Source organism: Vidua macroura, chromosome 8, assembly GCF_024509145.1.
Source record: "Vidua macroura isolate BioBank_ID:100142 chromosome 8, ASM2450914v1, whole genome shotgun sequence".
NCBI classification, from domain to species: domain Eukaryota; kingdom Metazoa; phylum Chordata; class Aves; order Passeriformes; family Viduidae; genus Vidua; species Vidua macroura.
This window is the reverse complement of record NC_071578.1, coordinates 12,179,149-12,206,064: the sequence shown is the minus strand read 5'-3', so window position 1 is coordinate 12,206,064 and position 26,916 is coordinate 12,179,149. Positions and strand designations below refer to the sequence as shown.

The window sequence follows — 26,916 nt, the reverse complement described above, 5'->3', positions numbered from 1 at the left end:
TTTCACTGCTGGGCGACAAAGTCCCTGCTTTCCCCACTTCCATCTGCTGGGTGAACCCTGACATCAGCCAGCCCTCACTGCTCCTGTCGCCGGCAGTTCCTGTCTGAAGGAGGGTGGCTGGGGACCCAGTGAGACCCTACATATTTCAGAAAGAGCCATGTGGCTGCCAGCAGGAAGACAGTACACCAATTGTCACACAAGAAAGCCTGATCTCATGATAGAAGACTTTCATTGCAGCTTCCTCACCCTGGGGGTGCAGATGGCATGGGTTTCACCAGCACCACCACCCCCAGCATGCCTCAGGCTCTTTGGCAATCTGCTTCCAATTTTGGATGAGCAAATGTCTGACTGGAGAAGTTCTTGGGAATGCTTTTTTCCCCCCTCCACCTGCTCCTCTGACTTTCTAAAAATGGAAAGAAAACCTCAAGGAAAATAAGAGAGGAAGTCTGGGGTTTAAATAATGTGCTGACGGACTCAATACATCTGCAAAAACTGGGAATCCTACTTGCCTAAGCAAGTAGGACTTGCCTAAGCAAATGAATTTATTCTACTGACAGAGAATGAATTATCATCAAATCATAAACTCTAGTTTAGAAAGAAAAGATTAGGTGGCTTAATATTCTTCTCAACAGAGTCATGCTTTTCTGTCCAGCAATACATTTCCAGGCTTTCACTCATGAGGAGAAGCACTCCTGGAAGACACAGGTCCACCCTCAGTGCTGCACCAGCCACCACTGTTCCTCATGTGGCACCAGGGGACAGACAGACGGAAAACAGAAGAAAACACCACCTTAGTTGTGCCACTCTGCCTGCTCAACTCCTGAATCATCAAGGCTGATGCAGAAATAAAATCCACATTTAAGGCAGGCGAGGCTTAGAGCCTATACTGAGTAAATGAGGCACCAAACCAGTACATAAGGTTTGCCAGGGAAAATGCTGCAAGGACCCTGGGAGCAAACAGCAGCCTGTTTCCACCTGCCCTGTTAGTCTTGGTGGTGACTGGGAAGGACCATCCTGACCATCCTTCCCTGTGATGGATGTCAGCACTGTCCAGCAGGGAAATGCCAGTGCTGGTGGTGCCCTGAGCCCCCCCTGGGCAGGCAGGAGGGCTGCCCAGCCCAGAGCCCTTACCCTGCAGTACTCGTCGATGGGCTTCAGCCTCTTCACTGCTACGTCTCGGACGTGGCTCCTCCGGAACAGGATCTTGCCTAAGGAGAAACACATGAAAGGGGAGGGTTAGGGGCATCACCTGCCATGTGGGACAGCACAGCAGCACCAAGCAGAGAGAGTTTCATCCCTGGCTCCAACCATGGCTGTCAGCATGAGACCTGGATGACTGCCACCACAGTCCTGCCTGTGTGAGCTTCCAGAAGGGGACCCAGGGACTTATGAGATGGGGGGAGGCAGTTCTGATTTCATCCTGTAGATAACACAAAAGGTTTTGGTTCCCTTGTAGTGATGGCACTCTCCTAGAATGGACTGACACTATGTTATGACTCGCTCCTAATTGAGGGTCACTTTGGCATGTCCATGCTGGCTGTGCAGGAAGCATCACTGGGCTCCATCTGCTCCCCACTCAGCTGCCTCCCACTGTGGATGCTCCTGCCCTTCCAGGCAGACAAACCACACACCCAGCTCACAAGCAAATACAAGACTGTTGGTGACAGAGCCTTTATAAATCTACACAGAGAAACCAAATAACAGAAGAAAAATAAACAAACTCTTTTTTTTAAACTAAAAAAAAAAAAAATAACCTCCATGTCCTTACTGGATGACATTTCTGCAAGCAGTTAAGATTAAATAAACAATCGGGTTTTGTGTGAAACTGATTGTAACAAAGTTTATCAAAATAATCTAGGAACTGAGTTTCCCCACACACAAGGATGTCATAGAGTTGGTATTTTTTTGGCTAGAAGGGATTATATCTTTATATCCTTTTTTGGTGGTTTTCTTCCCTTTTCCTTTTGTACTTTATTTCTTTTAATATAATGAGACAAGAATAAATTGTATGTTCTCCTTGTGGTAGAGGAAAACAGTATCTGCCAGCATTATTTAGTCCATGAAACATCTATAAAAAAACCACGACATCTATACCACACCCTGCTCCAAACTTCTTCTGCCAACAGGCAAATAAGATACTCATCCATAGATTGTGAGATAAGAAACTGGACGAAGAAAACAGATCCAAAATCTGAATATGTGGCTTTGACTTCATCTGATCACACAATCCGAGAGGTTAATGAAATGGCAGCCTTTGACAGTCCAGCAGCAAAGGCTCTAAGTCTCCCCCAGACACTGCCCCTTTTGGTTGCCTCTTCCTCCATAGCTGCTAATCTGGAAGGTGTTAAAGCCTTTTGTTTCGGACAGGAGAAAGTGGTTTATCTTTATCCCCAGTTCTGGCAACAAAACAGTTTGTGCTGTGAGGTGAAGCCATTTCCTGGTGCCATCAGTTCTCTCTCTGGGTTGCCTGTGGTTATCTCATTACTATGCTGATGTTGAGCCGTCCCTGTAGGATGTGATGCCTTGTGGTCACAGGATATCTTCAATGGGTGTCTGAGACATTGCATCATCTTGAGCAATTTAGTCAAATTGCATCAGCTTGAGCAATTTAGTCAAAAGCAGCTGGAGAAGGAAAGTGACCCTTCCATCCTCCTGCACAGACCCACCCTGGACACACTGAAAGATTCTTGCTTTCCTGCTTCTCTGTCTGGTAAATAGTGAGAATTGCCTGCCTTGAGGATCACACTTTACTTATACTGCATATCTGCAATAAACTGCTTTTTTGGGGCAGAAAGAGGTAGGGGTAGCTATAGAGAAAGGAATAGGTCCTTTCTCAGGGCTCCAGAAATGCTGGTGTGGGAGATCTTGGTATTTTTTTTGCAACTTTTATAAATACACTGCAAAGAGAAAATGACATTTTGGAAACATTCTTACTTTCTGGCTTTCCTGTTTTCAGTTCAAGCCATGAGTCGAAAGTTGAATGGGTGACCATATAAAAACATAAAGGAAGCAAAGATTTAAACACATGAAAGATCTCTTGTAAATGCAACTCAGCTTTTCTAAAAGTAATAATAAAGAATGTTATATTAAACAGAGTACAAAAAAGACCCCAGGATATGACAAATCTTAATCCAGTCTTTAAATGGAGATGGAAAATATCAGGGCAACTGTGGTGTTAGGACAAAACAAAGCCCAGAAGGTGCTTCCATTTTAATCCCATCAGCAAAAGGAAGATTTTCCTTCTACTACTGGAAGCTGGAAAAGGCTCAACAAAGCCAGCGGGACAGATCTGTGGCTACCCAGTCCAGTAAGACATTCAAAGCTGAGATCTGGAGAAGACTGGGTACTTTAGAGCACCAAGGACTGGCAGTCAACAAAGAAAAAACAAGAAGAAAAACAAGGACACTCTGCAAACATATGCAGTTCTGATGGGCAGCAAGGAGAGGACCCCCTCACAAATTATGGAGGTCTTCAGGCAGAGAAGTCTCATTGACAGGGTCACCAAAGTACCTCTAAGGAGGGACAGCTTCCCAAGTGCCCAGCTTCTTCCCTTGTCTGGGAAGACAGACTGTGCTGACAGGGGCTCAGTGAAAGCCACCACAACCAACCAGCAGGAACCACTGCAGACCCAGGGTGAGTTACCACTGCTCTCTCCAGCTCCCCCTTTTCTCCTGCTCTTCCTCTGAAAGCAAGGGAGGTCCCACAGGACTGGAAAAGGAAGGGATTGTGAGAGACACATGTTGTACACTCTTTACCTTCTCCAAGTTAGTGCAGACCCCATCAATGGAAAGCTTTGCCTAACAAGGGAGATAGGGTCACCATAAATCCAGGGAAGGCGAAGAGCTGGGCAGCAGGAGCACATCAGCCAGCAAGGAGCCCTCTGGACAGCACTGGAAGGGAGCTTTTTGCCCAGCACCAACATCAAGTGGGAAAGATCCAGGGTGGCTGGTAAATGCAGAACAGCCCAGACAATTTCCTCGTGAGGGTGGAGCAGTGGTTTATGTGCCACTTGGCTTTTCCTCTGGGAATATAAGGAAGGGATGAATTCTCTGTGAGTACATAGAGTGCTGCTTCCTCTCTCCTGAATTTTACTGCAGCTCTTTTAAGCCTCCTCAGGCACTACAGCCCCATGTTACAGAAGAATGAGTGGCTGTTAACCACGCTGCAGCCCAGCTAGGAAGTGAACAGGAAGTCTGTCTCAATTCAGATGGGAAGTCAAAGGTTATATGAGATGACGCTGCCTCATGCAAATATTTCATTCACTGGTGTGCCAGGCTTGGACAGGGCCAAGGGAGGTCTGGCACATGTTAGGAAGGTCTCTGAAGACAGCAGCAATTGGAAAGAGAGACGTGGGAAAGACGGCTCCAGCCCTGCTGCTAATGTAGGATAACAGTATTTATTTTTATCATTTTTTCTTTAAAGAAAATATTATTCCTAGGAAATTAATATGGATAAGAGGCAAAGTATCAGATTTAACATAGTAGAGGACATCTTAAGTCATCCCTTCATCTGTGTTTGTGTGTGTCTGTGTGTATATATATATATATATATATATATATATATATATATATATATATATGCAGTCTTTAATTTCACGACCACACACCTCTTCCCTCATAAGACCTAAGTTTCCTCCTGTATACACAGTGGGTGCACAAAGTGGGAATAATAAAGCTATGCAGGAGATTGTCTATCTGGCAGCTGCTGATTCTGTAAGCTTAAAAGTATCCTCAGAATATCACTTAATTCCTGCATCACCTCATACTTGGAGTAACATAGACTTTTAACAAGTGCCACGAGGCCCAAGAACAAAGTGGTTTAAATGCATCCAAACACTCTGGTGCTCCCATTAGCCCACAGACCTGTGCTGGGTACACCAGAAGGGTCCACAGCCTAATGGTTTGTAATAGCCAAGGATGTGGTTGGTACAGGGAAGAAGGCCAGCTCCTGTGGGGCTTGGTGACACTGTGGAGCATGATCTTGAGGCAGGACAGCAGCAGGCACCACCAGGCCAAGAAACACTACAAGTCCCTGAGGGGATGCCTAGCAGGAGAATCCTGTCTTTCCTCTTCAAGAAGGGGGACATATGGAACATAGTCCCTACAATCACAGCAGATGCCAGCTGTCAGCAGCCACTGACCTTGACTGGTGATTTGTAAGCTCTAAGACAGTCTCTAAAACAAATCTCCTGATCACACCTTTCACTGCCAAGGAGAGGTGCTGCATATCCAGGCCTTGAGACCTTCTAGGGATGCCTTTGTGATCTTCCCACCTTTGTGCCAGTGGCTCAGTCCTGAGCTGCCAGCTCTGCTGCTCCCTTGGAGCCAGACCATGAGCAGCAGCTGCTGCATGGCCAACAGGGAGCAGGGAAATTGTTTTTAGCTCCCTTCCAAATCTGACAGAGAACAGATTCATCTCTTGGTCTTATTCTCTGATTGCTGAACTCGAGTCTCATTTCCAGGTATGTCTGGGTGATGGATTGGCCTAAGGACAGCAATTGTTTGATGCAAAGAGCCTCTGCCAGAGACTAAGAAGAGACCAAACACACTATCAAAGGGACGATGGCCAAATGCATATTGACATTTAATCTTGAATTTCAAGCACCATCACCACACTTCAGAACACTACACTTCAGAATACAGCACATGAAGCAAGCCATATGATAAACATTCTACAGTGGACAGCCCGAAGACTAATGGGAGCATTAAAAGTACTCTAATGTCTCATCTGATTTACGTTTAAAAGAGACATGTGCTGCCTTGACTACAGAAGCTCCAGCTGTAGAGGTTCTGTCAGTTCTGTCTCCCAGGAGCAGGAAAGAGCTCCTGCTTCTGCCTCTTCATGTTGTTCTTGTTACTGGGCTGTTGATTCTCCGCCTTTGTTACCTGAAAACCTGGGAGGCATGAGGTCTGTATGTATTGCCAAGCAATATGTGTAACCCAAGATCAGCTTCTCAGAGCTTGGGAGATGAAGTCAGACTCTTCTGGCAGTTACACTGCATCAGTTGCATCAGTAAACAAAAATACAAAATTTAGCCCTTGTGCAGTTACAGCTTCTCCTTTTGAGCTAAGAAGCTTCTTCTAGTGTAACTAAAACTATTTTGCTGTTCAAGTATTTTTATGAAGGCTTCTAATTCTTACACATGGCTGTTTGAATTATTTTTATACACCAAATAAGCACAGGCCTGCAATCAAATATGACACGAATTCCCTTCAACCCACTTAAGCTGTGACCACCTCAGGGTCCTGTCAAAACTCTCAGGCACCTGACACACAATCTATCTCCCAAATGGGGCATTTAAGCATGCACTGCCACCTTGCACTATAAAATAGACAAATCAACAGCACAATGCTATGGAATAGAACAAAAAATTTATTTTTCTCATGGAAGTACGTGTGATTGTCAATCAGATGGCAATCTGATAGCAGCCAGAAGGGAGGTGTGTTCCTTACAAAATAATATCTTACTTTTAAATAGGGATTCCAGTTTCCATGGATTGTTTCACCCATGATTTCCTGGAGTCAGAAAGTCAATGCCAGGATCCTAACACTGATGGCATTTGCTCCTGACAAAGAAAGGGGAGGGAAATGATTCATAGTGTTTCCACCGGTGGGAGGGGGAAAAACTTTTTTAATAAGTAGAAACTCGTGACAGAGTCAGAACTGTTGGCTGAACTTGTTTTGCCAAAGAGCCTCAGCTGATAAAGGCCTTTGCTAATCAGCAGGAATTACTATGGAAGGTGACAAGAGGTGATGGAGACAGATGGGGCAGCCAGGAAAGCCACACAAGCAATAACAATATTGCCCTGAGATGTGGGGGATGGTGGGGACAGTGTCCTCCTGCCCTTGGATCCTGTTGTTAATGTGCATAAGCTGCAATGTTAAAGAAAATCACTGAGAAGCAATAAAGCATGAGAAGTAACATTGCTTGTATTAAAAGAGTATCACCAGGAAGAGAAATCTTCCTCCATTAGAAGTGATAAGCAGAATATGCCCTTACATGAATAATAAGAAAGGGAAACCAAAGACAGGCAAGTGGTGAGGCTGCATTCCCTTCCAAAGAGCTCCCACCTCTGAACCTGGCTGGTTTTGTGTCTGGAGGGGTGGCTATTATCCTCCGGGGACAACAGCATCAGCTCCAGAGCAGCTTTGCTAGTACACACCTTGTGAATTCAAGCATCAGGCACAGCTGGAAGAAGAAAAGCCATGAGCACTGACACCGAAATTCAGGAGTGACAGACAGGGGCCGTGGGGTGCAAATCTCAAGCTATGTTTGTAGAATATTTTGCATAGGCCAAGAGCTACTTCATATTGCTCTGTGTCCTGCTGCTATCACCCAAACAACCCATTGCTGCTGTAATCTTCTCTTCAGATATCCCAGTTGCAAATCTTTCACCTCTCCAAAGCAAAGCAGGAATCATGGTGTAGGCAAATGATACAGAGCTTGGTCTGGAAAGGGCAGGCAGAAGTTGCACAAAATTATCCTTTCAATTTTTTCACTGTGGGGCAGCTCCCTGAGCATTGGTCTGTGAGCACCAGCAAACACAGAGATCCATCAGTACAACTTTACCACCAGAGTACAGCAAAGTAAAGCGTCTACCCCACACAAAATTATCTCAGTACAAGCACAAGTCTCCAGAACCCTTAAAACTGAACTTCCCAGTCTGTGGGTGGTTGTAAAATGTTGGAAGCGTTGATTCAATGGGTCAAGTCTTCAATTTCTGCAGTGAAATCAGTGCCTCCTTGAACTACACAGCTCAGCTTCTCCAAGGGGGAAAGTGAACTTGTGTGTAATTGCTGATTGCAAGAGCTGCATTATCCTGCAACAGCCAAGAGCTCTTAATTGCAGAAGGCAGTCAGTGTGTCTGAGGGCAGAGGGAGGAGTGTGTTCACACCTGCAGCCAGCAACTGGCACACCCTCACCTGGAGGAACCAACACCATGACAATTCCCAGTCCCATAGAGACAAGGAGCCAAAAAAGGGTCAAATTTTCAAAACACCTGAGAAATGATGCCTTAGGAAAACTGGAGGGCTTTCTCACACAGAGGATGCAGGAGTGTCCTGCTCTTCACATAATCTTTGCTACACTGCGAGTAAAAGGCACAGAAAACCAGGAAAGCCTATGCAGATCCAAAGCATCATCTTTACCTATGCATGCTTCTTCCCTAAGAATCACATCCACTGCACTCTTTGTTTCATTTTGTTGAACATCCTCCAAAAAGATCCATTTCCAAATACCCAGGACCAAGTCATTTAATGTGCAAAACCACTGAGGCTTAAAAAATGATCAAACTATCTAGACCCTGGACCAAACTGAGAAACAGAGAAGCATCAACCACTACCTCTCATTGCTGAAACACTTGGTTTTCCTCCTGTATCAGCTGGCGCCACTGTCCTGCTTTGGCCAAGGTAATTAGTGGCTCCTAACCTGTGATTTCCAAATCATTAGGGCTCCACAGTCTGCAGAGCTATGTTCCAGAGTACCTTTCACTCCCCGGGCAGCGTTGGGATGATGTACATCGCTGTATGTTGGCCCAACAATTTTGGGAAGGAGCAGTTCCTGTGGGTATTATGCATTTGCTGGTGAAAATGTTTGTTTCATCTGAGCTACTTCAGTGCCTGACTCCTGAGTAGGACAAGGAAAGAGCCTCTCAAGTGCCTTTGTTCCACCTTAACCATAAAAAATACTCTTCCTAAAGGACAAGACCATGTCCCTGCAACTACACTAACAAAACTCTGCCTCTGCTCTTTCCAAACCCACATCAAGTACCACCTTGCTCACTGGGGTCTGGTAAAGTCACCAGGTGTCTTCCTACTGACACTGAGGGTACGCACCCTCAGGAAAGGATCATATGGTCCCACCTCAGTCTTCTAAAGCAGGAGCCTTAAGGAACAGAGCCTTTAAAACATTTACACTGCCTTATGAGACCTGTCATTCATGCAGGAGTTGGTGTGACACTACGCCTGAGACGCTACTTCAGAGGCCCTGGGCCAGCACCAGCCTTGCCAACAGGGAGCCTTTGGGATACATCCACTGGGATAAGAGACCCTACAGCAGGGTCACTGCAGGGAGATGGATGTGCACCACACCCCTGCCAAACTACACTGAAAAAGCACAGTAAGGTCTCAGCCACATCCTCTGGCGTGATGGGCATTAACAGTGCTTGGGAGACTCCACCCTTAAGCTGGTTGAGAACTGGAGCTGTGAATAAAACAATATTTGCACTCATACCACGTAGATCAAAGTTATTATTACAGGGACGTTGGCCATGCAATAACGCAGTGCCACAGCGTGTGTTCTTACAGGAACATTGCAAGTGGAAATTGTGGGGTAGGGATGCAAAGGTGGCTTCACAAGGTCATAAAATGAGCACACACTAATGAAAGCCATAGAGCCAGTCCCTAGATCACTCTGCTGATCACATGTAGAATGAAAATACACCTACCTTGTTGTCTAGGGCCAGAAAAATCTTCCTGTTCATTTATTTTAATTGAAAACAAATGCTACATTTCTGCCACGAAAGAGGCAAACTCTTTCCAGTAGAAGACCTTGATTAAGTCAGCTGCCAATTTACACATGTTCCATATTGTAGGAGGTGAAATTCGGCAGTCAGATAGGCACTGCTCCATAGAGCAGCTGTGGTATTTGGAAGGCACCAATTAACACAGAAATTAAACAAAGAAACAATATGTCAGCAAACAAACTAGGTGTCTGTGTTTGTCAGAGGCTCGAACTCAACAGCTATGATTTCAGAGAGCTGTAGTAAGAAATTAAATCCCCAGTGCTTCACAAAACAGAGCCCTGTTCTTGTTTCCTAAATCAAAGCACTCTCCTGGAGTCCTTCAGGTGAAACTGCTGACTTGTTTTAAGCTGAATTTTCACTAGATGATAGCAGGTACAGAAGAAGCTGCTGAACAACAACGAGACCAAAACTGGCTTGGCCCTTGAGTCAAGAAGCTCATCAAGAAGCTCAAACCTCAGACATCATCCTCTGGTTCCAGACACATCTCTTCAATATGTCTTACTTTTAAGTGTTATTAAGACAATCTCTGGTAGAGATTTCCTCTCTGCCTGCTCTGATCCCTGATAAAGCTATTGCTGCTTCAAAGGCTCACAAAGCATGAACGTTAAAGCAGGGATGACCAGTTTCTGTGTTTTAGGAGAAGGGAAATAGGCACACACTGGGGATCTGACTGGTGCAGTCACCTTTTCACCAACCTGTGCCAACTCCAAAGCCAGACCTGCACCCATTGCCCTGCCTCCTCTGAGCCTGCAGTGCAATAACCCACCTGGGACTTGTGCCCACAGGTATTCATTGGATCTGGCTAAGATGGAGATGGTTTTTCCCATAGCAGCAGAGCACGGTACTGTGCTTTGTACCTGTAACTAGAAAGGTGTTGATAACACCACAGTGTTTTGGCTGCTCCAGAAGCAGAGCTCACACAGCCTCACAGCTGTCTAACATTGCCATCACTACCACCAGAAGGCTGGGGTGAGCAAAATCTTGGGAGGAGACATAGCCAGGACAGCTGACCCAAACTGACCAAAGGGATATTCCAAACTGTATGACATCAACTCAGCAGTAAGAGCTGAGAGAAAGGAGGAGAAAGGAGGGGCATTCATTAGTTATGACACTTGTCTTCCAGAGTAACCATTACACATAATGAAACTCCACTTCCAGGGAAGCAACCAGACATGGCCTGTTAATGGGAAGTAGAGAATAAATCTTTCATTTTCCTTTTCTTCCACATGTGACCTTTGCTTTCACTTTATCAAACTGCCTTTATCTTGACCCACAAGTTGTTTTTTCCCATCTTATTTCCCCCTTGCCTGTCCTGCTGAGAAGGGGAGTGATACACCAGCTTTATGGGCACCTGATGTCCAGCCAAGGTCAACCCACCACATCACACTGCCTGATGAAACAGCCTTTGGGTCAGGGCTGCAGCCAGGCCACCCAGTAGCACCTCCTCCCTAACTCCTGACCACGAAGCCATCCCAACTGCCCCTGCCTCCCAGCTGATGCACGCAGGGGAACCCACACCTGTGGCAGGCAGTGGACACGATGGTCCATGTGGCACAAGGAGCCTGCACCACCATGAGCCAGTGTGTGGTCTCTTGGCTTCCTAGGGACAGCAAAGCTCACTGACGCTGCTCCACCTCGGCTGCACCTCTGAGCACTCACACCAGCACTTATCACGGCTCAGCCGATGCACAGGAACAGGGAAATGATTTTATAATTACTTATCTGATAACCAGACTCCTTCACACCCAGCTTCTCCGTGCATGAGCACGTCAGCTGCTCCCAGCTCAGGCCACTTAATGCAAACTATACTGAAGTGTGACTTGGCACCAGCAGTGCCTGCTGCTGCCAGAAGACAGTAGAGGACAATCTGAAAAATTTCTCTGAGTTCCTCCACGTGCAAGTAAATGCAGTGTTAAGGCTGCAAGAGGACAGAGCTGCTGCCCTGGACCTCAGGATGCTGAGCAACCCCAGCTTTTCCCAGCTGCCTTCTCCTGGGTTCAGCAAGGTGCTTATGTGTGATCAAAGGAGGAAACAGCACTGCCAGATGTCAACAGCTTTGCCCACTGCAGAATAAAAAGCCTCTTTCAGAGATTTATACTCTGAGCAATTACTCACCCCATGAAAGGAAAAGTGTCTTCAGCCAAGGTGACACCAGGACCCTAGGACCATGCACACTTTTGTTTCCCTTTCACAGTTAATATGGGCTTCTCATTTCCCAGGGAGAAGAAAAAAAGGGAAACTAATGTTTTGCTGTTTTTTTATTTTTAATGAGGATCGCTTGGCCAGCAACATGAAAACAACCCCAACTTTATTGCTAAATTAAAGAAAAAACACTAACATGAATAGGCACAGAAATCTGAATTAGGAATGTGAACTGGTAATTACCCTTTTGGGCCCTGATTAATTGCATTTGAAGCCACAGAGACACTGAGCCGCCAAACGGGACTGGCTGCTAACAAAATCCACCCCACAAACAAACCTGTCTTTCTCTCCCTGTGCCACCACACAGGAATGGCAGCTCCCCAAATGCTGTCTGCCTTTGTGTCCTGGTGTGCAGTGCTATTCAGGTCTGGATGGAGTTACAAAGTCACACTATTGGGTACCTCAGGTAACCCCTCTCAGGTGGTCCAGCCTGCAGATTTGTGGTCTCCCAGTAGAAGGTCAAGAATGGACAGATGCCATCTCCTCCAGCTCTAGATGAAAGATCACTATCTATGTGTTCAGCTCAATTCAAGAATGCATCTCCACTAGTGGTTATTACACGCTAAAAAGGGATGGAAAATTTAATCCACTTTGTTGCAGAGGTTTAGGAATGCTGCATTTGGTTGGGCCAAAGATCTCTGTAATCCAGCTCCCTGTCTACAAGATTGGATAGTGGAAGACAGGCAAGAAGAGGGTATATGTAATGGGATCCTTCTCCTGATACACACTTTCTATTCATGCACAGCAGAGCTTAGACATTTTGGGAAGTAGAAAATAACTTTTAGCAACCAATGTTGACTTCATCCTACAGAAACTGCTCTAGTGCATTTTTGAACCTACAGATTTTGTGGTCCCTATAGAGTCCTCTGGAAATGAATTTCATAATTTAATCATGCAGCTTGTGATTTCATACTTCCTTTTCTTCACTTTAAGCTTGCTTTTCAGATTTCACAGGGTGCAGCTGGTTTTTGCATTTTGAGAAATAAAATAAATAATGTTTTCCTCACTCTCAAATTTTTTGGTGATTTCACAAACTTCTACTCTACCCCAACCATCACATTGCTCAAGACTGAAGACTTTACTTACTCCTGTTCTACAAAAGCCAATTCCCCTCTGTAATCACCTCTGTAATCCTTCTCAGCACCTTACTTCATTAGGTACATTTTCTGAGAGGAAACACAGACCTGCACACAGTATTCACAATGTGGGGAAATCTTGGATTTTCACAACTAAAGCTCTGTGTTTTGTTCCCCATTCTTTGCCTAATTCTTTTTAACATCACCTTTGGCTTTCTGACTGCTGCCGTTGAGCTGCAGTTTTCATGGAAACACCCTCAGAGCTACAGAAATCTCCTTCCTAGGTTGCAGTGGTTGTTCTCCCCCTTGCCCTCTCCACTGCTTTGTGCTTACCACCACCAAACTGCCTTTTTACCATGTATATTATGAGATCTGCCTCCAATGTTTTCCAGTCAGCTCCAAATTTAACTATCTAGCATAGCTATTTCATGATCAGCCAAGTTAGTTATGTCTCTAGCACCTCCTAGACCAGATCATTCAAGAATCCCTGCCAGTAAATCTATGTATCTTTTCAGATAGGAAGTTTTTAAGTCCTCATCCCTAGAGGATGCGTTGTTTTAAAACGTGGGCTCATTGACACCTATTAGCTTTCAATCCCCTATTTTAAAAGCTTTTCTGTAACATTTTTATTTCAAATGTTAGAAACTAAGGATTGTTGTTAATCTTCACAAATGCCAAAGCATCCACCCTTAAATGAAGGCTCCAAACTGGCAGAAAATAACATTACAGCCTATGTCAGTCATACATCAAATAACAAGAAAGGCTGTTAATAAAATTATCTTCTTATTGCTATTTTGGGAGGCACAGTAGGTTTTGATGGATCTAGAAGTAATAGGATCTCTTAAGCCATAATTTATGAGCACGTCTGTCTTGAACAATTTTCCACATGGGAAATTAATCACATTCTGCCTAATGGGAGGAAAAATATCCCTTTGCAGTTTGAATTGGATTTGCCATGGTCAATTGGATGTGGGATGCTTCTTTATGCCTACTCACAATCTGAGGTGTAGTGCTGCCATCCAAGATTCACTGTGCTAGATTCCACAGATGAAGGTATTTCACTGGTGGGTGATACTTGTATGCAATTCCCACAATGACATAAGTCAAATATACCAGCATGGCACAGCCACAGAATGGGATTGTAGCAGGTGTCAGGAATTGTAGATAATTATTGCAGACACTACATCCCATAAATTTCAGTGGCAGCTGCTGTATAGTCCACACATACTTTGGCATTAGTTCTGTGAAAAATAAATAATTGGATTTAGGAAGCAGGCAGCCTGTATCCCCTCACCAGCCAACACAGATCACCTGGACCCAGGTCAGATGAAATGGCTCATCTGCCACTCAGGACTGCTCTCAGAGACTCAGCTCAAGCCACCATGAACCCACATTCTAATTTGGATGTGTGAAACAAGTTTCCAAGTCACTCAACTTCCTAAAAGAGTCGTGGTCCTTAGATGTACCTGTATCTCAGGTACAACAGGACTGAATTTAGCTGATGCAATGTTTGCATACTTGAAATCACAACACCAGAAGTTCCATTTGGTACAGAAGTGCAAGACCTCTCAGCAGAGTCACTGTACATCCAAAGACCACCCTGGGCATGAGGTGCTGGGAGACAACACTGGATGCTGCAAGAACTAAATGCTGGTGCAGGGCTGCAGTTCTGAATGACCCAGGACAAGGAGTCAATGGCAGCTCAAGGACTCACAGGTCTCATGTATCATGTAGACATTTATTCCTGCAGGTAAACTCCTGCAAGACATCACAAAGAGTTGAAGGTTCCTCATGTGCCAGACTAATGACTCGTCTGGAGGCTGGCTGTTCTTTGTACCTCCACTGGCAGTCAAGAATGAGCTGCCCAGAAACCTGGGCTGGCCTTCCCTAAAGCTTTGACTGAAATCATTTGCCAAACTTCAGGTTTAGATTTTAATCCCTCCCTGTCTCATCATCAAAAAACAATTGTGCAGAGCAGATGTCCTGGTGCCGATTCATCTCCACTTCTTGGAAAATCCCAACTTGTTTATGGTTCCAGTGGAAAAGGGGTGAGAAAGAGAGACTTGGAAAAGGTGATGGAAAATAAACCAGGAAACTAACACATCAGTTGGCACTGAGATAAAGAAGGTGTTTCCAGGTAGCAGGAAAAGATCCATGTCTCTGGAATCCCTTGACTTTGCCATTAAGAAGCAGAACACAGAGTTACTCAATATTTCTTTAAGGCTGAAAGACTAAAGGAAAACAGGATGGCTTAAAGTAAAAAAGGAGTAATCGTATGACTGGAAACTATGAGTGCCCCTAGCCAAGCACCCAAAGGAACTGAGTAATGTTCATTAGTCAGTGACTTTATTGGTACTTGGGACTTTCGACTTCTGAGCAAGATTTAGACCAAGAAGATATTCTGGGGCATGCTACTCTATTTATGTTTGGATGGAATTCAGCCTCAGCCCGCATAATATTTTTCCATGCTGATTTAGGCAAAACCAGCCCTCACTTTTCCCCTGTGCAAGGTAAGAGTGGGTCCCCTTCTTGGGATCAACATGGTGGAAATGCCACTTCCCAACCAGCAGCATGAGGGCAGAAGAGATAGCTGAAGAGGAGTTGTTCTCTTGCAAAGAATCAGAAGATATTTTCGAAAGTATTTATTCCCAGAGTAGAAACCCAGTGTCCCAGCCACAGTACAAATACAAGACAGTCCCTGAGATCAATTTGTTCACAACCAAAATGCCACTGTGGCTTTTGAACAAGTTAATAAATAGCAGGGAAGTGCCAAACACCTGAATTAACACTGGGTACCTGTGCAAAACAAAGTCCAGGTCATACCACAAAATTACCTGACTGAAAGAAATACAGAGCATCAAAGGCTGCCTGCTCAACAGCTTGGTGATGCTACACTTGTGACAGCAATGATGGGCCAGATTCAACTGCTACTAAGATCCTGTGAATGCAGGGATGGGTATGGAAAGAGAAGGAAAGTGGGACCAGTGGAGACCAGCAGAGAAATTTCTCAGGCACCCAAAAGCCCACAGGATGCAGCAGAACCTTCCCCTGCGCTCATCCGCAAGACAGACAAAAGAGTATTTCCTGCTGAGTTACATAAAACCATGTGGCTGCAAATGGATTTGAAAGATTGGGCTTTTTCCTTTAGACATACAAGAAGGAGGAAATAAAACTATTTCTTGCAACTGCCACAATGATTGCTCTGTGACAGGAGGCTTTCTGAATGCAGTATTCATACAGGTACATTTGAAAGACCACATGCAGCTGAGGGACTGGTGTTGTGGTGACACAAATGATACTGGTGCCACTTACAAATCAGAGTGGTGTTGTCCAGAAATCATGAAGTTTTGATTAAAAACCAGAAGCAGCTTAGGAAAAAAGTTACATTTTGACAAGTTTCTATTACTGGGTAGACTAAAATCCCTCTTTTTGAGGCTGAGATCTTACATCCACAACTTAGTCTTACAACCCCTTCACGTCCAGTTGCTACACACTCTGAATTAATCTTCATCACAATCTTTTCAGCATGTGGCTCCAAAGAACCAAATCACAGAAACACAGCATGAGAACTCAAGAGACCAGCAAATCCATTACCTTGATTCATGGTACAATCATGGCACTACTATGGCACTGCTGGGGAAGTCTGTTTAACCTGTAGTTACAGATCTCCAAAGTGGAGAGTCCTCACCTCCTCAGACCATTCAAAATCACCTCTCCAGTGCACTATGACAAGAAAGGAGGATGCACATTCAGTACATTTATGACATGAAGAAAAGTTTAGGTCTTTCTTACCACCTTATTTTTTATGCTATTTATCCAGAAAAAGTACCAAATGGATCTTTTTCACAGGTGTTTGTCTTGTTCAGGAGGCGGGTTTTTAAAATTTTTCTCTACATGACTGTTTTCCACATTGCTTATTTTTAGCTCATATTTTATAAATTTTTGTTCATGTGCCAAGAGGGAAAGACAGGTGCATTTCAGATACTGCACTGGAGATTAATTTAGTAACTACTATTTGAAAAAGAGGGCACTGACATGAGCTTTCTGGAAATACAAAACCAAAGAATTTAACAAATTTCTGATAATTTGAGGACATACAGAATATTTTCTTTTTAATGACAAGCGGATCAGTCTCCTGCAGTCAGATCTTGAGACAGCTCAGCTCCCTGGAAGTGATTCAGGAGGGTCACTTCTGAGTCAGCTCAACCAGTCAGATTGCTTTAGATCATCTTATAACCCCCAGGAAACCTGCATCAGTAACGAACCACAGCATAAACCCAGAGCCCGCAGGCATTGCAAATGGGGAAAAGAAAAAAATTTTCTTGGCCCTTTCCAGACATTGCAGTAGGGAAACACTGTGGAAAGGGAAGCACGTATTTCCAAATGGAAAAGCCATTAATGAGAACAGAGTCTGGCCCTAGGACTCGTACGGATCAGAACCAAAGTCAGTGACATCGGAGCCGGCGTCTCATTGCTGCGAGTGAGAAACCAGCCCGGCTGCGCCACAAGATTAGAAACACATGGAGCATCAGTGAGCCCTGGGGACAGCAAACCATTCCAAGCCACAGAGGAGAGCAAAAAAAAGAGATGAGTGTGGAAGGGACAGTCTGACAGCCCCTTTATCATGTGCTGGCATTGAGATGGACCCAAAGGACTCCAGAAAGGGACACAAACACCTGCACTGGCCACTCTGCAGCACCACAAGAACCTGTGTGTGGCTCCTGGGGCTGAGGAAGCCAAGAGAAGCTGCCGGAAACAAGCTACGTGCAAGGACAGAAGCAAGAGACAGAAGTTAATGAGACTGAAGAGGATTATCCCCTCTCCCCAAGGGTCCATGGGTAAATACAGCTTTTCCTGCAAGCATACTGCCACTTGGGGTGATAGCTTTCCTTCCATTGTATTAAAATAGCTAACCAATTTGAAACAGAAGTCAAATTTCCAAACACATGCACAAACACACACCAGGAACACATTGACACTTCAGAAACAGGAGTCAGGGTCAGATGACACTTGGGCTCTTCTGAAAATTTCCTGCTGGAGCCTTTCACACTGTAAAACTACTCTGCAATAATTTGAACACTCCAGGCGGAAAAGCCAGCTGCTTCCAACATCTACAACACTTCCCTATGTCAGCCTGAGACCTGCTCTTGAGATCTTTCACTTGCTCACCCAAAATAATCATGTTCTTGGGGAGGATGATTTCACTGCCTTCCTCAAGATACAGAAAAAGACCAGTTTGTGACCCCCATATGCCAGTGGAAGGTTCCCTGCCTGCACTAGCCTCTGACTGCATGAAGCTCTGTTTTATGAGCCTGAGAGCATTGCTTTGAAGGAGGACAGAATGGGAACGAGGTACTATAAATCACTTGGGAAGAGAAGTACTTGGCTCTCCAGACACCCTCAGTCCTACACCCATACTCTTCTAGTGGTACCAACGTCAAGAGAAACTGTGCCTTTGGCAGCCTAATGTAAAACAGACTCCTGTGGAAACAGCTGGATACTGCCAGGATGAGGGACTGGGCTCCCACCACCTCCACCCCTTCAAAATCCTACTGCAAAAATCACAGGTCACCCTGAGCTACTCCACCAAATGCCTCAGTGCTCTGATGCCCAAATCCTTATTCCCTCCTTGCAATCACCACCCTCCCATCATCTGAGGCTGCAGTAGTGAACCCTCCTCTCTCTGTTACACTAGTGCATACAGCAGCAGCCAAGAAACAGTTTTTCCTTTGCAAAGGAATCGATTCATCATAATGCAGTAATTTCACTCTCTGGTAATTCAAAAGCTTAAGCTCCAACTCAGACTTCCAAGCATTTGCTCAGATGGAAGAAAAACTAACAAAAACAGTCAGAGACATCACCAGAACCACTTCTGTGAAAGGCCTAATTCCCTATATTGCTTTAATTAAAAGTGGATGAATAGCAATCTCTCAGCCCAGAGACCTTTAAGAGAAATAAAGTCAATCTATAGGCTTATGAAAATAAAACTCAAGGAGGATGGAAACAAACACAAAAATCCTGGCAGTTTTAGGGCTTACCAGAGGATTATAACATCTGGACTCTCTTTTCAAGGGGAGGTGAACTGAGAAATGGATGCTGTAGAGAGGACACAACCACCCCTTGAAGTGAGTATCATGCACAGGGAGCTGTTGATGGGAGAAGAGGAACAGAAAGCTACAAAGAGGCAACAGCCTTGCCCACACATTTCTGTCTTCATGGCTGCCTGGAGGAACACTCCTATCTGCTGACACCACAGAAAAAAGGATCTAGTTTAATTGCAAAAAAACAAAAGTGGGCCCAGGGGAGAAAATCCAAATAGATGATGAGTACAGTCGACCTCCAGTGAAACAGAGAACAAGTTGTGAGGAATAATCTAATCATAAAGGCTAAGTATTTATCATCACTCTTACAGCAAGAGACCACCCTGCTCCAGAGGACCTCTGCAAACAAATGTGAGCAAGGAAGCTTTTAACAGCAACACCACCAGTCAGGGCATAGGTAACTACAGAAGGACTTTGCTGCTGCAGTACTTGAGTGCTATACAATGTTTTATGGATTTATTATTCTGTTGCACGGGGAGACATGGCAATTCTAGTTTGTCTCTCTTCTTCCCCAGTACAATATGTACAGAGAGTCTGGTGGTAGATTTGAACCCCATTTACTCTACTTGAGCCCCCAGATCATCTATTTCCTATTTGTAAAGAACTTCTGGCAGTGGGGAAAACTAGTAACACATCTTGGGCAGAATTAGTAACTCAATATGGGCTTAACTGGTGATTCCCAAGTTCACACCCTGTAGTAGGGGGGCAAAGAGAAATTGAAACCAAGCCCCCAAAGTGGGCTCCAGCCCTGCTCACCTGGTCCCATATGCCCAGGTAAGGCTGCATGGTAGTGGGTGCTGGATGTCATCTTGGGCTTTGCTGCAGCAGTGTCAACACAGGCGTGCACACCATGAACCAAACTCAATTGCTTTTCCACTTGGGCCAGAGAAAATGAAAACCTTCTGAAAGCTGCTTTGCCTTAGAAAGAAAGCAAGTTTACTTTGCTTAGCTTTATTACAACTTAGCCTTCTAATCAGCTGGGTTTCATTCTTAAGTAATTTTAAACCCTAGTATCATATAATCTGGCAGCTACAGTGATGGATTTTACACAGAAAAACATAGGGAAAAGGTTTTCAAAAGCACTCAGACCTGCTGTGACTGCTCCTCCTGAAGTCAACAGTAAATCCAATGATACCACTGGGAGCAGAGGTCAAGGCTGAGCAGGCTTGACACCACAGAAACTTATGGGTGGGATTTTCAATCTCTTCAAACCCCATTACTAATAACACAGTATATTAATAGTAAAGAGCTAAGTTGTGACCCTGAAAATATTTACATATGTGCCTAGCTCACAGATTGTAAGTAATTATGGGAGGCCTGATTTCTCTCACTTTCTTTAATGAAAGCCAGGAATAAGGGCCCAGATGCGTGGAAAACCTTGGCTCATGGAGAGGGTCAGTTACAATGATTTTGGTGGAATTACTCATGCTCTGCAGAGACTTTGAGCACAGGCATGCACACAGCAAGACTTCTTAGAAACACCATGATCTTCCTAAACTCTCAGCTGCACACTGACATGCAAACACACCAAATGTGAGACGGGACTTTTTGGGCTGTGATGGTGCTGGACAACAGCATTGAAATCCACTATCTTCTAATTGACTGAAGCAAAACTTGGACCAGAAAGATGGTCCAGAAGATGAAGGCTAGTCAAGAAAAACGGGAGGGGTATGTGTGTGTTTTATTATTTGTGCAGGTCTGACATTGTTACATGAACTAACCTAACTTCAAAGGATGAAACATCATTATTATAAAGCACTGCATTGAGTATAACCATTGCCAGGCTATTATGCAAGCCCAACTGAAATAATATTGTGGGTACAGGATTATTCTTGTTCTCTATTAATCCAAGAGGAAGAGCGGTGTGACTTATTTTCTCATCCTGACAAATCATCTCAAGACACTGCTGAATCAGACATGTTTGGAGCTTAAGAGGAAATAAGTAAAAATGTTCAGCTTCTATTACTAAGTTTGAAGATTCATTTACAGGAATGTAAAACTAAACCTCATTTAAATCCCCTCATTGTTCACTATATAAATCCTTAGATTGTGTAGTTACACTGGAATGAGAGGGAAAAAAAAAAAAAAAAAAAAGATTTAGAGGAGGTGACCTTCCCAGCTATTCGTTTCCAGGCAGTTTCATTCCCAGGTTCCTGCACAATACAGCAGTCTTCCCTGCAAACGTTTCAGGGGAAATGCTTCACTTGCATAAAGGCTGCAACTGTTCCCACTGAAGTGAAGCTGTAAAACTATTGCAGTTGAACCAAAACCTGATAACAGCTTAATGGCATAAAGCAATATTTAGACTAAATTGAGCCCGATCATATCACTCTAAAGCTCTTTTCCAAGTTAAAAGGCTTTTATTTATAGTCTTTACTTACACCCAAGAGACTTTGACATATTTTAACTAACCTACCTTCCTTGTCTTCTTAACCTTGGTCCCTTTCCAAGGGAAAAGATGTCATTTGACCACGAACAGGGTTTGATTTCCAGCAGCAGAATTAACCCACAACAAATCCCTTGTGTTTATTCACTGACTGACAGTGCATGTTCTGGGGAGTGAGCTTAGCCAGTATTTCCTTGATGAAAGGGGTGGAAGGCAACAGGCTGGAGTTACCTCTCCTACCACATCAACCACTTCCATGAAGCAAATCTCTGAATCCCAACTATTCCAACTCTTCTGATTTCAAAGACAGCTCTGAGAGAGCAGACTACAGCAAGACCCACCAGTGGATTGGTGTCACTCCTACTGGGATTCATTGAATCTCATCACACACATTGGGGTGCCATGCTGACAGTCACCTCAGGCTGCTGCACTGCAGAAACGTGGCTTAGACTATGCAATCCTGGCTGTAAACACAAACTGAACAAAGCAAAGCACACCACAGCCTTCCCTTCACCTGCTGGGTACACTCAGGAGGGACTTCAGAAGTGCCCCAGTGGTCAGATACCACTGTAGCCACCACCACAGGCAAGGGGGGCTAAAGCAAAGACAACTCAGCAGTATTCAAAAACCAAAGAAAGTTAATTCACCCTCTGACAGGAATGGAAAGAATAACATTTTTGTCTAGAGTATTACAGCAGGTTGAACAATGCCATGACCACAAGAAAAGCCTTTTCCTGTCTCTGAGGGTCTTTTTTTTTTACTTGTGTCCAAGGGTCTTTTCAATCAGTTCTAGTGATGTGCCCCTGAGTGCCTCCTCTGCTCACAACATAGTTCATGTCTGCTTCAGACCTGGCTGGTGGTGGGCATGTGACGTGGGATGACATCACACAAGATGCTGCAGTCCCCAGATCCTGGACACCTCAACTGCCTGCAGCAGCATTATCCTGGAATGCTTTGTGCCTTCATTTCCCAAACACCCTTTCCATGGCTGCTCTGCTCTCTGGGAAGGAGCAGGAGTACTGGTTACCTCACCAGCAGGGGTATCTCACTACCTTGGCTTTGTAAGACTTTGTTAGACCAAGAAATGGGAGAAGAGGCCCAGGCAGGTGACTTGAGCAAGCTCTTAGTGGTCCAGCAGCACATCCCCGGCTGTGGGAGGCAGCAGAGAGCTGATGGGTCAAGCAGGGCAGTATCACACTCCAGCAGAGCAGCTTTTGCTTGGCAGACAGTGTCCTCCTTCCAGCTGCAGGCAGCCCACTGGTGGCTCCCCCAGCCCCTGTCACCATGTGCCAGAGCCAGCAGCAAGCAACTCCTTCTTCTCCTAGACCCTTGAAAGAAGACGGTGGCTGGGGCATTGTGCAAGAGTAAATATTTACGTAGCAAGGGCCTTCCTTCCCCTGCCTTGTATTTTCTCCCCTTCTTAAAATGTCACAGATCAGCTGTTTCCATAATTGTGCAGGAAATGAGTTCCCTGCTGGCTGGCAGCTTAACACTCACGTGTGCTGGGTCTCCTGTAGCTGCACCACTCACCTCTGCTGCTGGCCCCTGCATCCACCCAGAATCTTCGGAGGATATGGCCAGAGGGGAAATGAGACAGTCAGGGATGTGGCCACGGAGCTGCCTGTGACTGTGGCAGTCCTTCTCACAGGAGCTTAGAGGAACCCCTATTCCCTGGTCCACGGGTCAGATCAGGATCCCGGGAGACCCGACACTCTGTTTATGCTGCTTCAGAGCAAACATCCAAACCAGACTAACAGAGTTTCCTGCCTGCACACAGCGGCGAGCGCTCTCAGGAAACTCAGGCACATTTCAAGCTTGCGACTTCTTCTTTGTTCTTCAGACAAAGCCTCGTTCACTGGAGATGTTGCTAAAAGGATTATTATCTGTAAAAGACTTCTTTTCCCAAGAGGAAATCTGCTAAACACACAAATCTGCATTTGCTGCGTTTTGTAGGAGGCGGGATTAATACAGGAACATTCTTCCTTCTGCTCTCCACATCTAACGACTTAAATAGACCAGCCATGACGACACTGCCCACTGGGAATAGGCCCAAATGCCTTTCTCCTGTACTCCAGTCTGATGGTTTACTCCTTGCCTGAGACAATACCAAACTACCCAGCATTTGGTGAGAAAGTTGGAAGAATTTGGTGGGAATCACATCTAACAGTGCACTCAGTGAAAAAATGAAGTGTGTCCACCAGCCTGAACACCAGTAAATGTTCATCATGGGCAAACCAGATTGTAAATGTTTTGCTTATTCCAGGTCAGCCCTGTGCTGTTCAGAGCCCTGAATACAAGAAGCACCCTGCAAGCCTGAACTTGCCGATGCTTAAGTTGTAAAAGCAGAAGGAATGTAATTTTCTGCTCTTTATTTAGAGGTGGCAAAACTCTGATAGAAAACGACATGGTGCAAGTGCTTAACTTCAGACCCACGGAAATTTGAGGGCAAACATTAATTACCTCAATCCTGCGTACAAGCCTGGGGCCTGTATTAGCACCTCTCTGAATGGAAGAAGCTCAAGATGATTGAATTTCCGACTTCTAGGACTTATTTTCCTCATCTACCTACCCCTGGTTTCCTCTTTCTTATTCCCACATTATTTCCTTCTCTCTACCTAAGCTTTCCCTTTAAATGGGCCTAAACTCTAAAAAGAAACCCCACAGGGGATTAGACAGGGCCATGGGTTATTTCATTATAAGTGAAAATAGATTAACTTGGGCAAATCCCTGCCTGCAGTATCCCCTCACTCTGCTCCTGAGTATAAAGATCCCCTTACGAGTAACGACAATGTTCATGAGAGCCTGGAAAAAGCTGCATTGTGGAGCAGGGAGATCTGCAAACACAGCACACCAGAGAATATTACCACCTAAAAAGCCCAATAGATACAGAAAATAAAGTAGGAGGAATCAAGCAGCAAATTCCCAGGTCCATTGTTTCCAATCTACAGGAAAAAAAATAATCACAACCTATTTTAATCATGTGAGTATATAAATAAATCAAGCTGGCCCAGCCAAAAGGCAAAGTGGGCTGAAAACAGATTCAAACATAGGTCTAGACTGTTACTTAGTTCTGAATCTCAGCTGGGCTCTTCTCTCCTGTATTGCCTAGGCAACTTAAATTTGAACACAACAAAGGCAAGATTAGGTAGATAAGTAATATCCAGAGGGAATATCTAGAGCCTGTGGGGCTGCAAAGCCATCTGAGTCCCTGGCAAGCTTGACTACTGTGTTAAAAAGCACTTTCATTGTATGGGCCATTTGTTGATGGATTGTGGGAAAAAGTCAGATTTCAGACCAGAGAGGAAGACAAGCAAGCCCTTATACAAAGTCACCCTCTCCCCAGTCTGTGGGTTGAATGCAGAATGCTCTCAGACTTGCTACATACCACCCACTTTAGATTACAGACTTGCAGAGTTATTTTTAAAAAGTAATTATAGTAGTAGAGGGCACACTCATATGGAATGGCTGCCTGAGGAAACGACGAGCCCAATGCAGCTCAAACTGCTTTTCAAGTCTATAATCGTGTTTATTTATTGCCTTTTAAAACAAGAACCAAAATCCAACTAATTTCTGAGTAAAAATGTCTGTATATTTCCCCAAGGAGTCCAGGCAGCTAGACTATACTGAAAACCTTCCCTGGCCTTTCAGTCTTGCATCCAGAGCTACAAAAAACAAAACAAAACAAAACAAAACAAAACAAAAACACAAAAAAAAAACCCACCCAAAAAAAACCCCCAAAAAACCCAAAAAAACAACCCAAACAAACAAAAAAAAATCAAAACAACAAAAAAAACATTAGCTCTGGCTTCAAGGAAACCAAGTTCCAAATCCCTTTTCATTCTTTGTTTTCCCTAGAAACTGTGGCTTGATCATTACAAAATCCTCATCAGGAGATTCAAGTAGTCTAATAAGAGGCACATTATGTTTTGCATATGCTGATTTATGCCCAGAGGTAGTTTTTGGTTGAGCAAAACACGAGTTCTTAACCTGTGGGAGAAGAGTGGGTTCACAAGCCCCAGAAAAAGATTCCATAGCTCTTTTCTATTCCAGTCCTTCATTTCAACAGTCAGCTGGTGGATTTTGGACCAGTGTGCTGAGAAGGGACTCAGAAGAGACTGAGAGAAGAGAACCAGGTACTTGGGCAGATACCAGCATTATTTTTTTCCACTTTTTCTTCCTTTTGTAATGGAATCAGACCCTTGATTCATGCCCAGTTAATGCCCAAAGACCTTCAGAAAGCCCAACCTGTGAAACAGATTCAGCATGCAAAGCCAGCAGCCCCCTGCACTCCAGTCTGGGGGACTCCTTACAGCTCCCTCCTCAGTGGGCAGCTCTGCCTTTTCCACAGCTTTTTCAATAGGCAGCAGCCTTAGGGCATCCTATGACCTCATACTTCACAACTTGTCTTTCAAGCAGAAAACACTTAAACCCTAAAAATATCTCCACAGAGCCTAAAGAAAAGAATACGCCTGCTCCCCTCAAAACCATCAATCCTCTCGCCGCCCGGCTGAGGAACAGCCGCTTCCTCCCGGCAGCCCCTGCTTTCCCTTCAAGCCCAGAGACGACAGGAAATCCATTCTCCTCTTGTGAGAGACAGGAGATGGATTTTCCACAATAGCTCTCCTAGCAAGGCAGAAAATAGAAAGACACAATAGAAACTGTGAACTCAAACAATAGGAGCTGCTGAAGGGCAGCTCACCAGAAGCTCAGCATCACCCAAGTCCTAAATAAGATGGAGTGGAAAGAAGCCAAGGACCTGTTAGCTGTCTTGCTAACACAATATCCAGGCTCAAACATAAGCTGGTTTTAAACCTGGAAGCACTCTCCCCTTTCAGAGAACAGGCAGAAAAATGTAAAATACGCATATTAAAATGAAATTGCACTGCATTATGGAATGGCCCCCAAAGAGATTTCCATAGCTCTTCAAGCCCACAGTATCTCACGCCACAGTGCCATGGGTCACCTCTCCACCCTCTGCCAACTCCTCAGAGATGGGGACAGGGGACTGCAATGCTGCCTTATTGCAGGTAGTGGAAGGGGATGGGACAGAGCCCCTCTTTCTTCTGGGAGTTTGTTGCCTCATATTCAGAAAAGCGCAGTAGAAAATCTCGGTTACTGATGTTACACAGGTAAGGCTCAGCAAACCAGACATCTGAGACTCTGTAGTGTATGTGTGTGTATGCCTATCATGCCTGTAAGACTACCCCTGCATATTAAAGGAACACCGTTTCAAATAACTTAATTCATATTTTAATCTAAAACATAAAATTCTCTTCATCAATGCACATCTTATCTGATCCCTCTTGGGTTTTTTAATCTTTATGCAACTTTTTGACTGGTTTTGAACTGCTGCAGTGTTGTTCATTTCTGAGTAGGTCAGAGATGCAATTCTGAGGAATTTAAAATTACTCAAAAAAGTTTAAATCATTTAATAATAACTTGCTGCCCTGGCTCAGACTGATGAAGGGCAGAATAAACAAAAATTAAAAACAAATATGAAATTTGCACATAAAATACAGCTAAGAATTAGAACAAGGAATACATTTCCTTTTAAATGCTCTGCTAGCAACCAGCTCTCCAAAGGAGAAAAGAGCTTGTAATAAAAATATCTCTAAAAGTTCTAAGGCT

The 26,916-nt window shown here is 44.5% G+C and overlaps 1 protein-coding gene across 2 annotated transcripts in view; it reads right to left on the bottom strand.

Moving 5' to 3' along the window:
* The window catches only part of SH3PXD2A (SH3 and PX domains 2A), a 248,293-nt gene that overhangs the window by 147,496 nt on the left and 73,881 nt on the right, over positions 1–26,916 (bottom strand). For both annotated transcript variants that reach the window (XM_053983427.1, XM_053983428.1), the window contains one exon: positions 1,132–1,208. In XM_053983427.1, the coding sequence (XP_053839402.1) occupies positions 1,132–1,208 (77 nt within the window). The remainder of the gene's footprint in view (positions 1–1,131; positions 1,209–26,916) is intronic.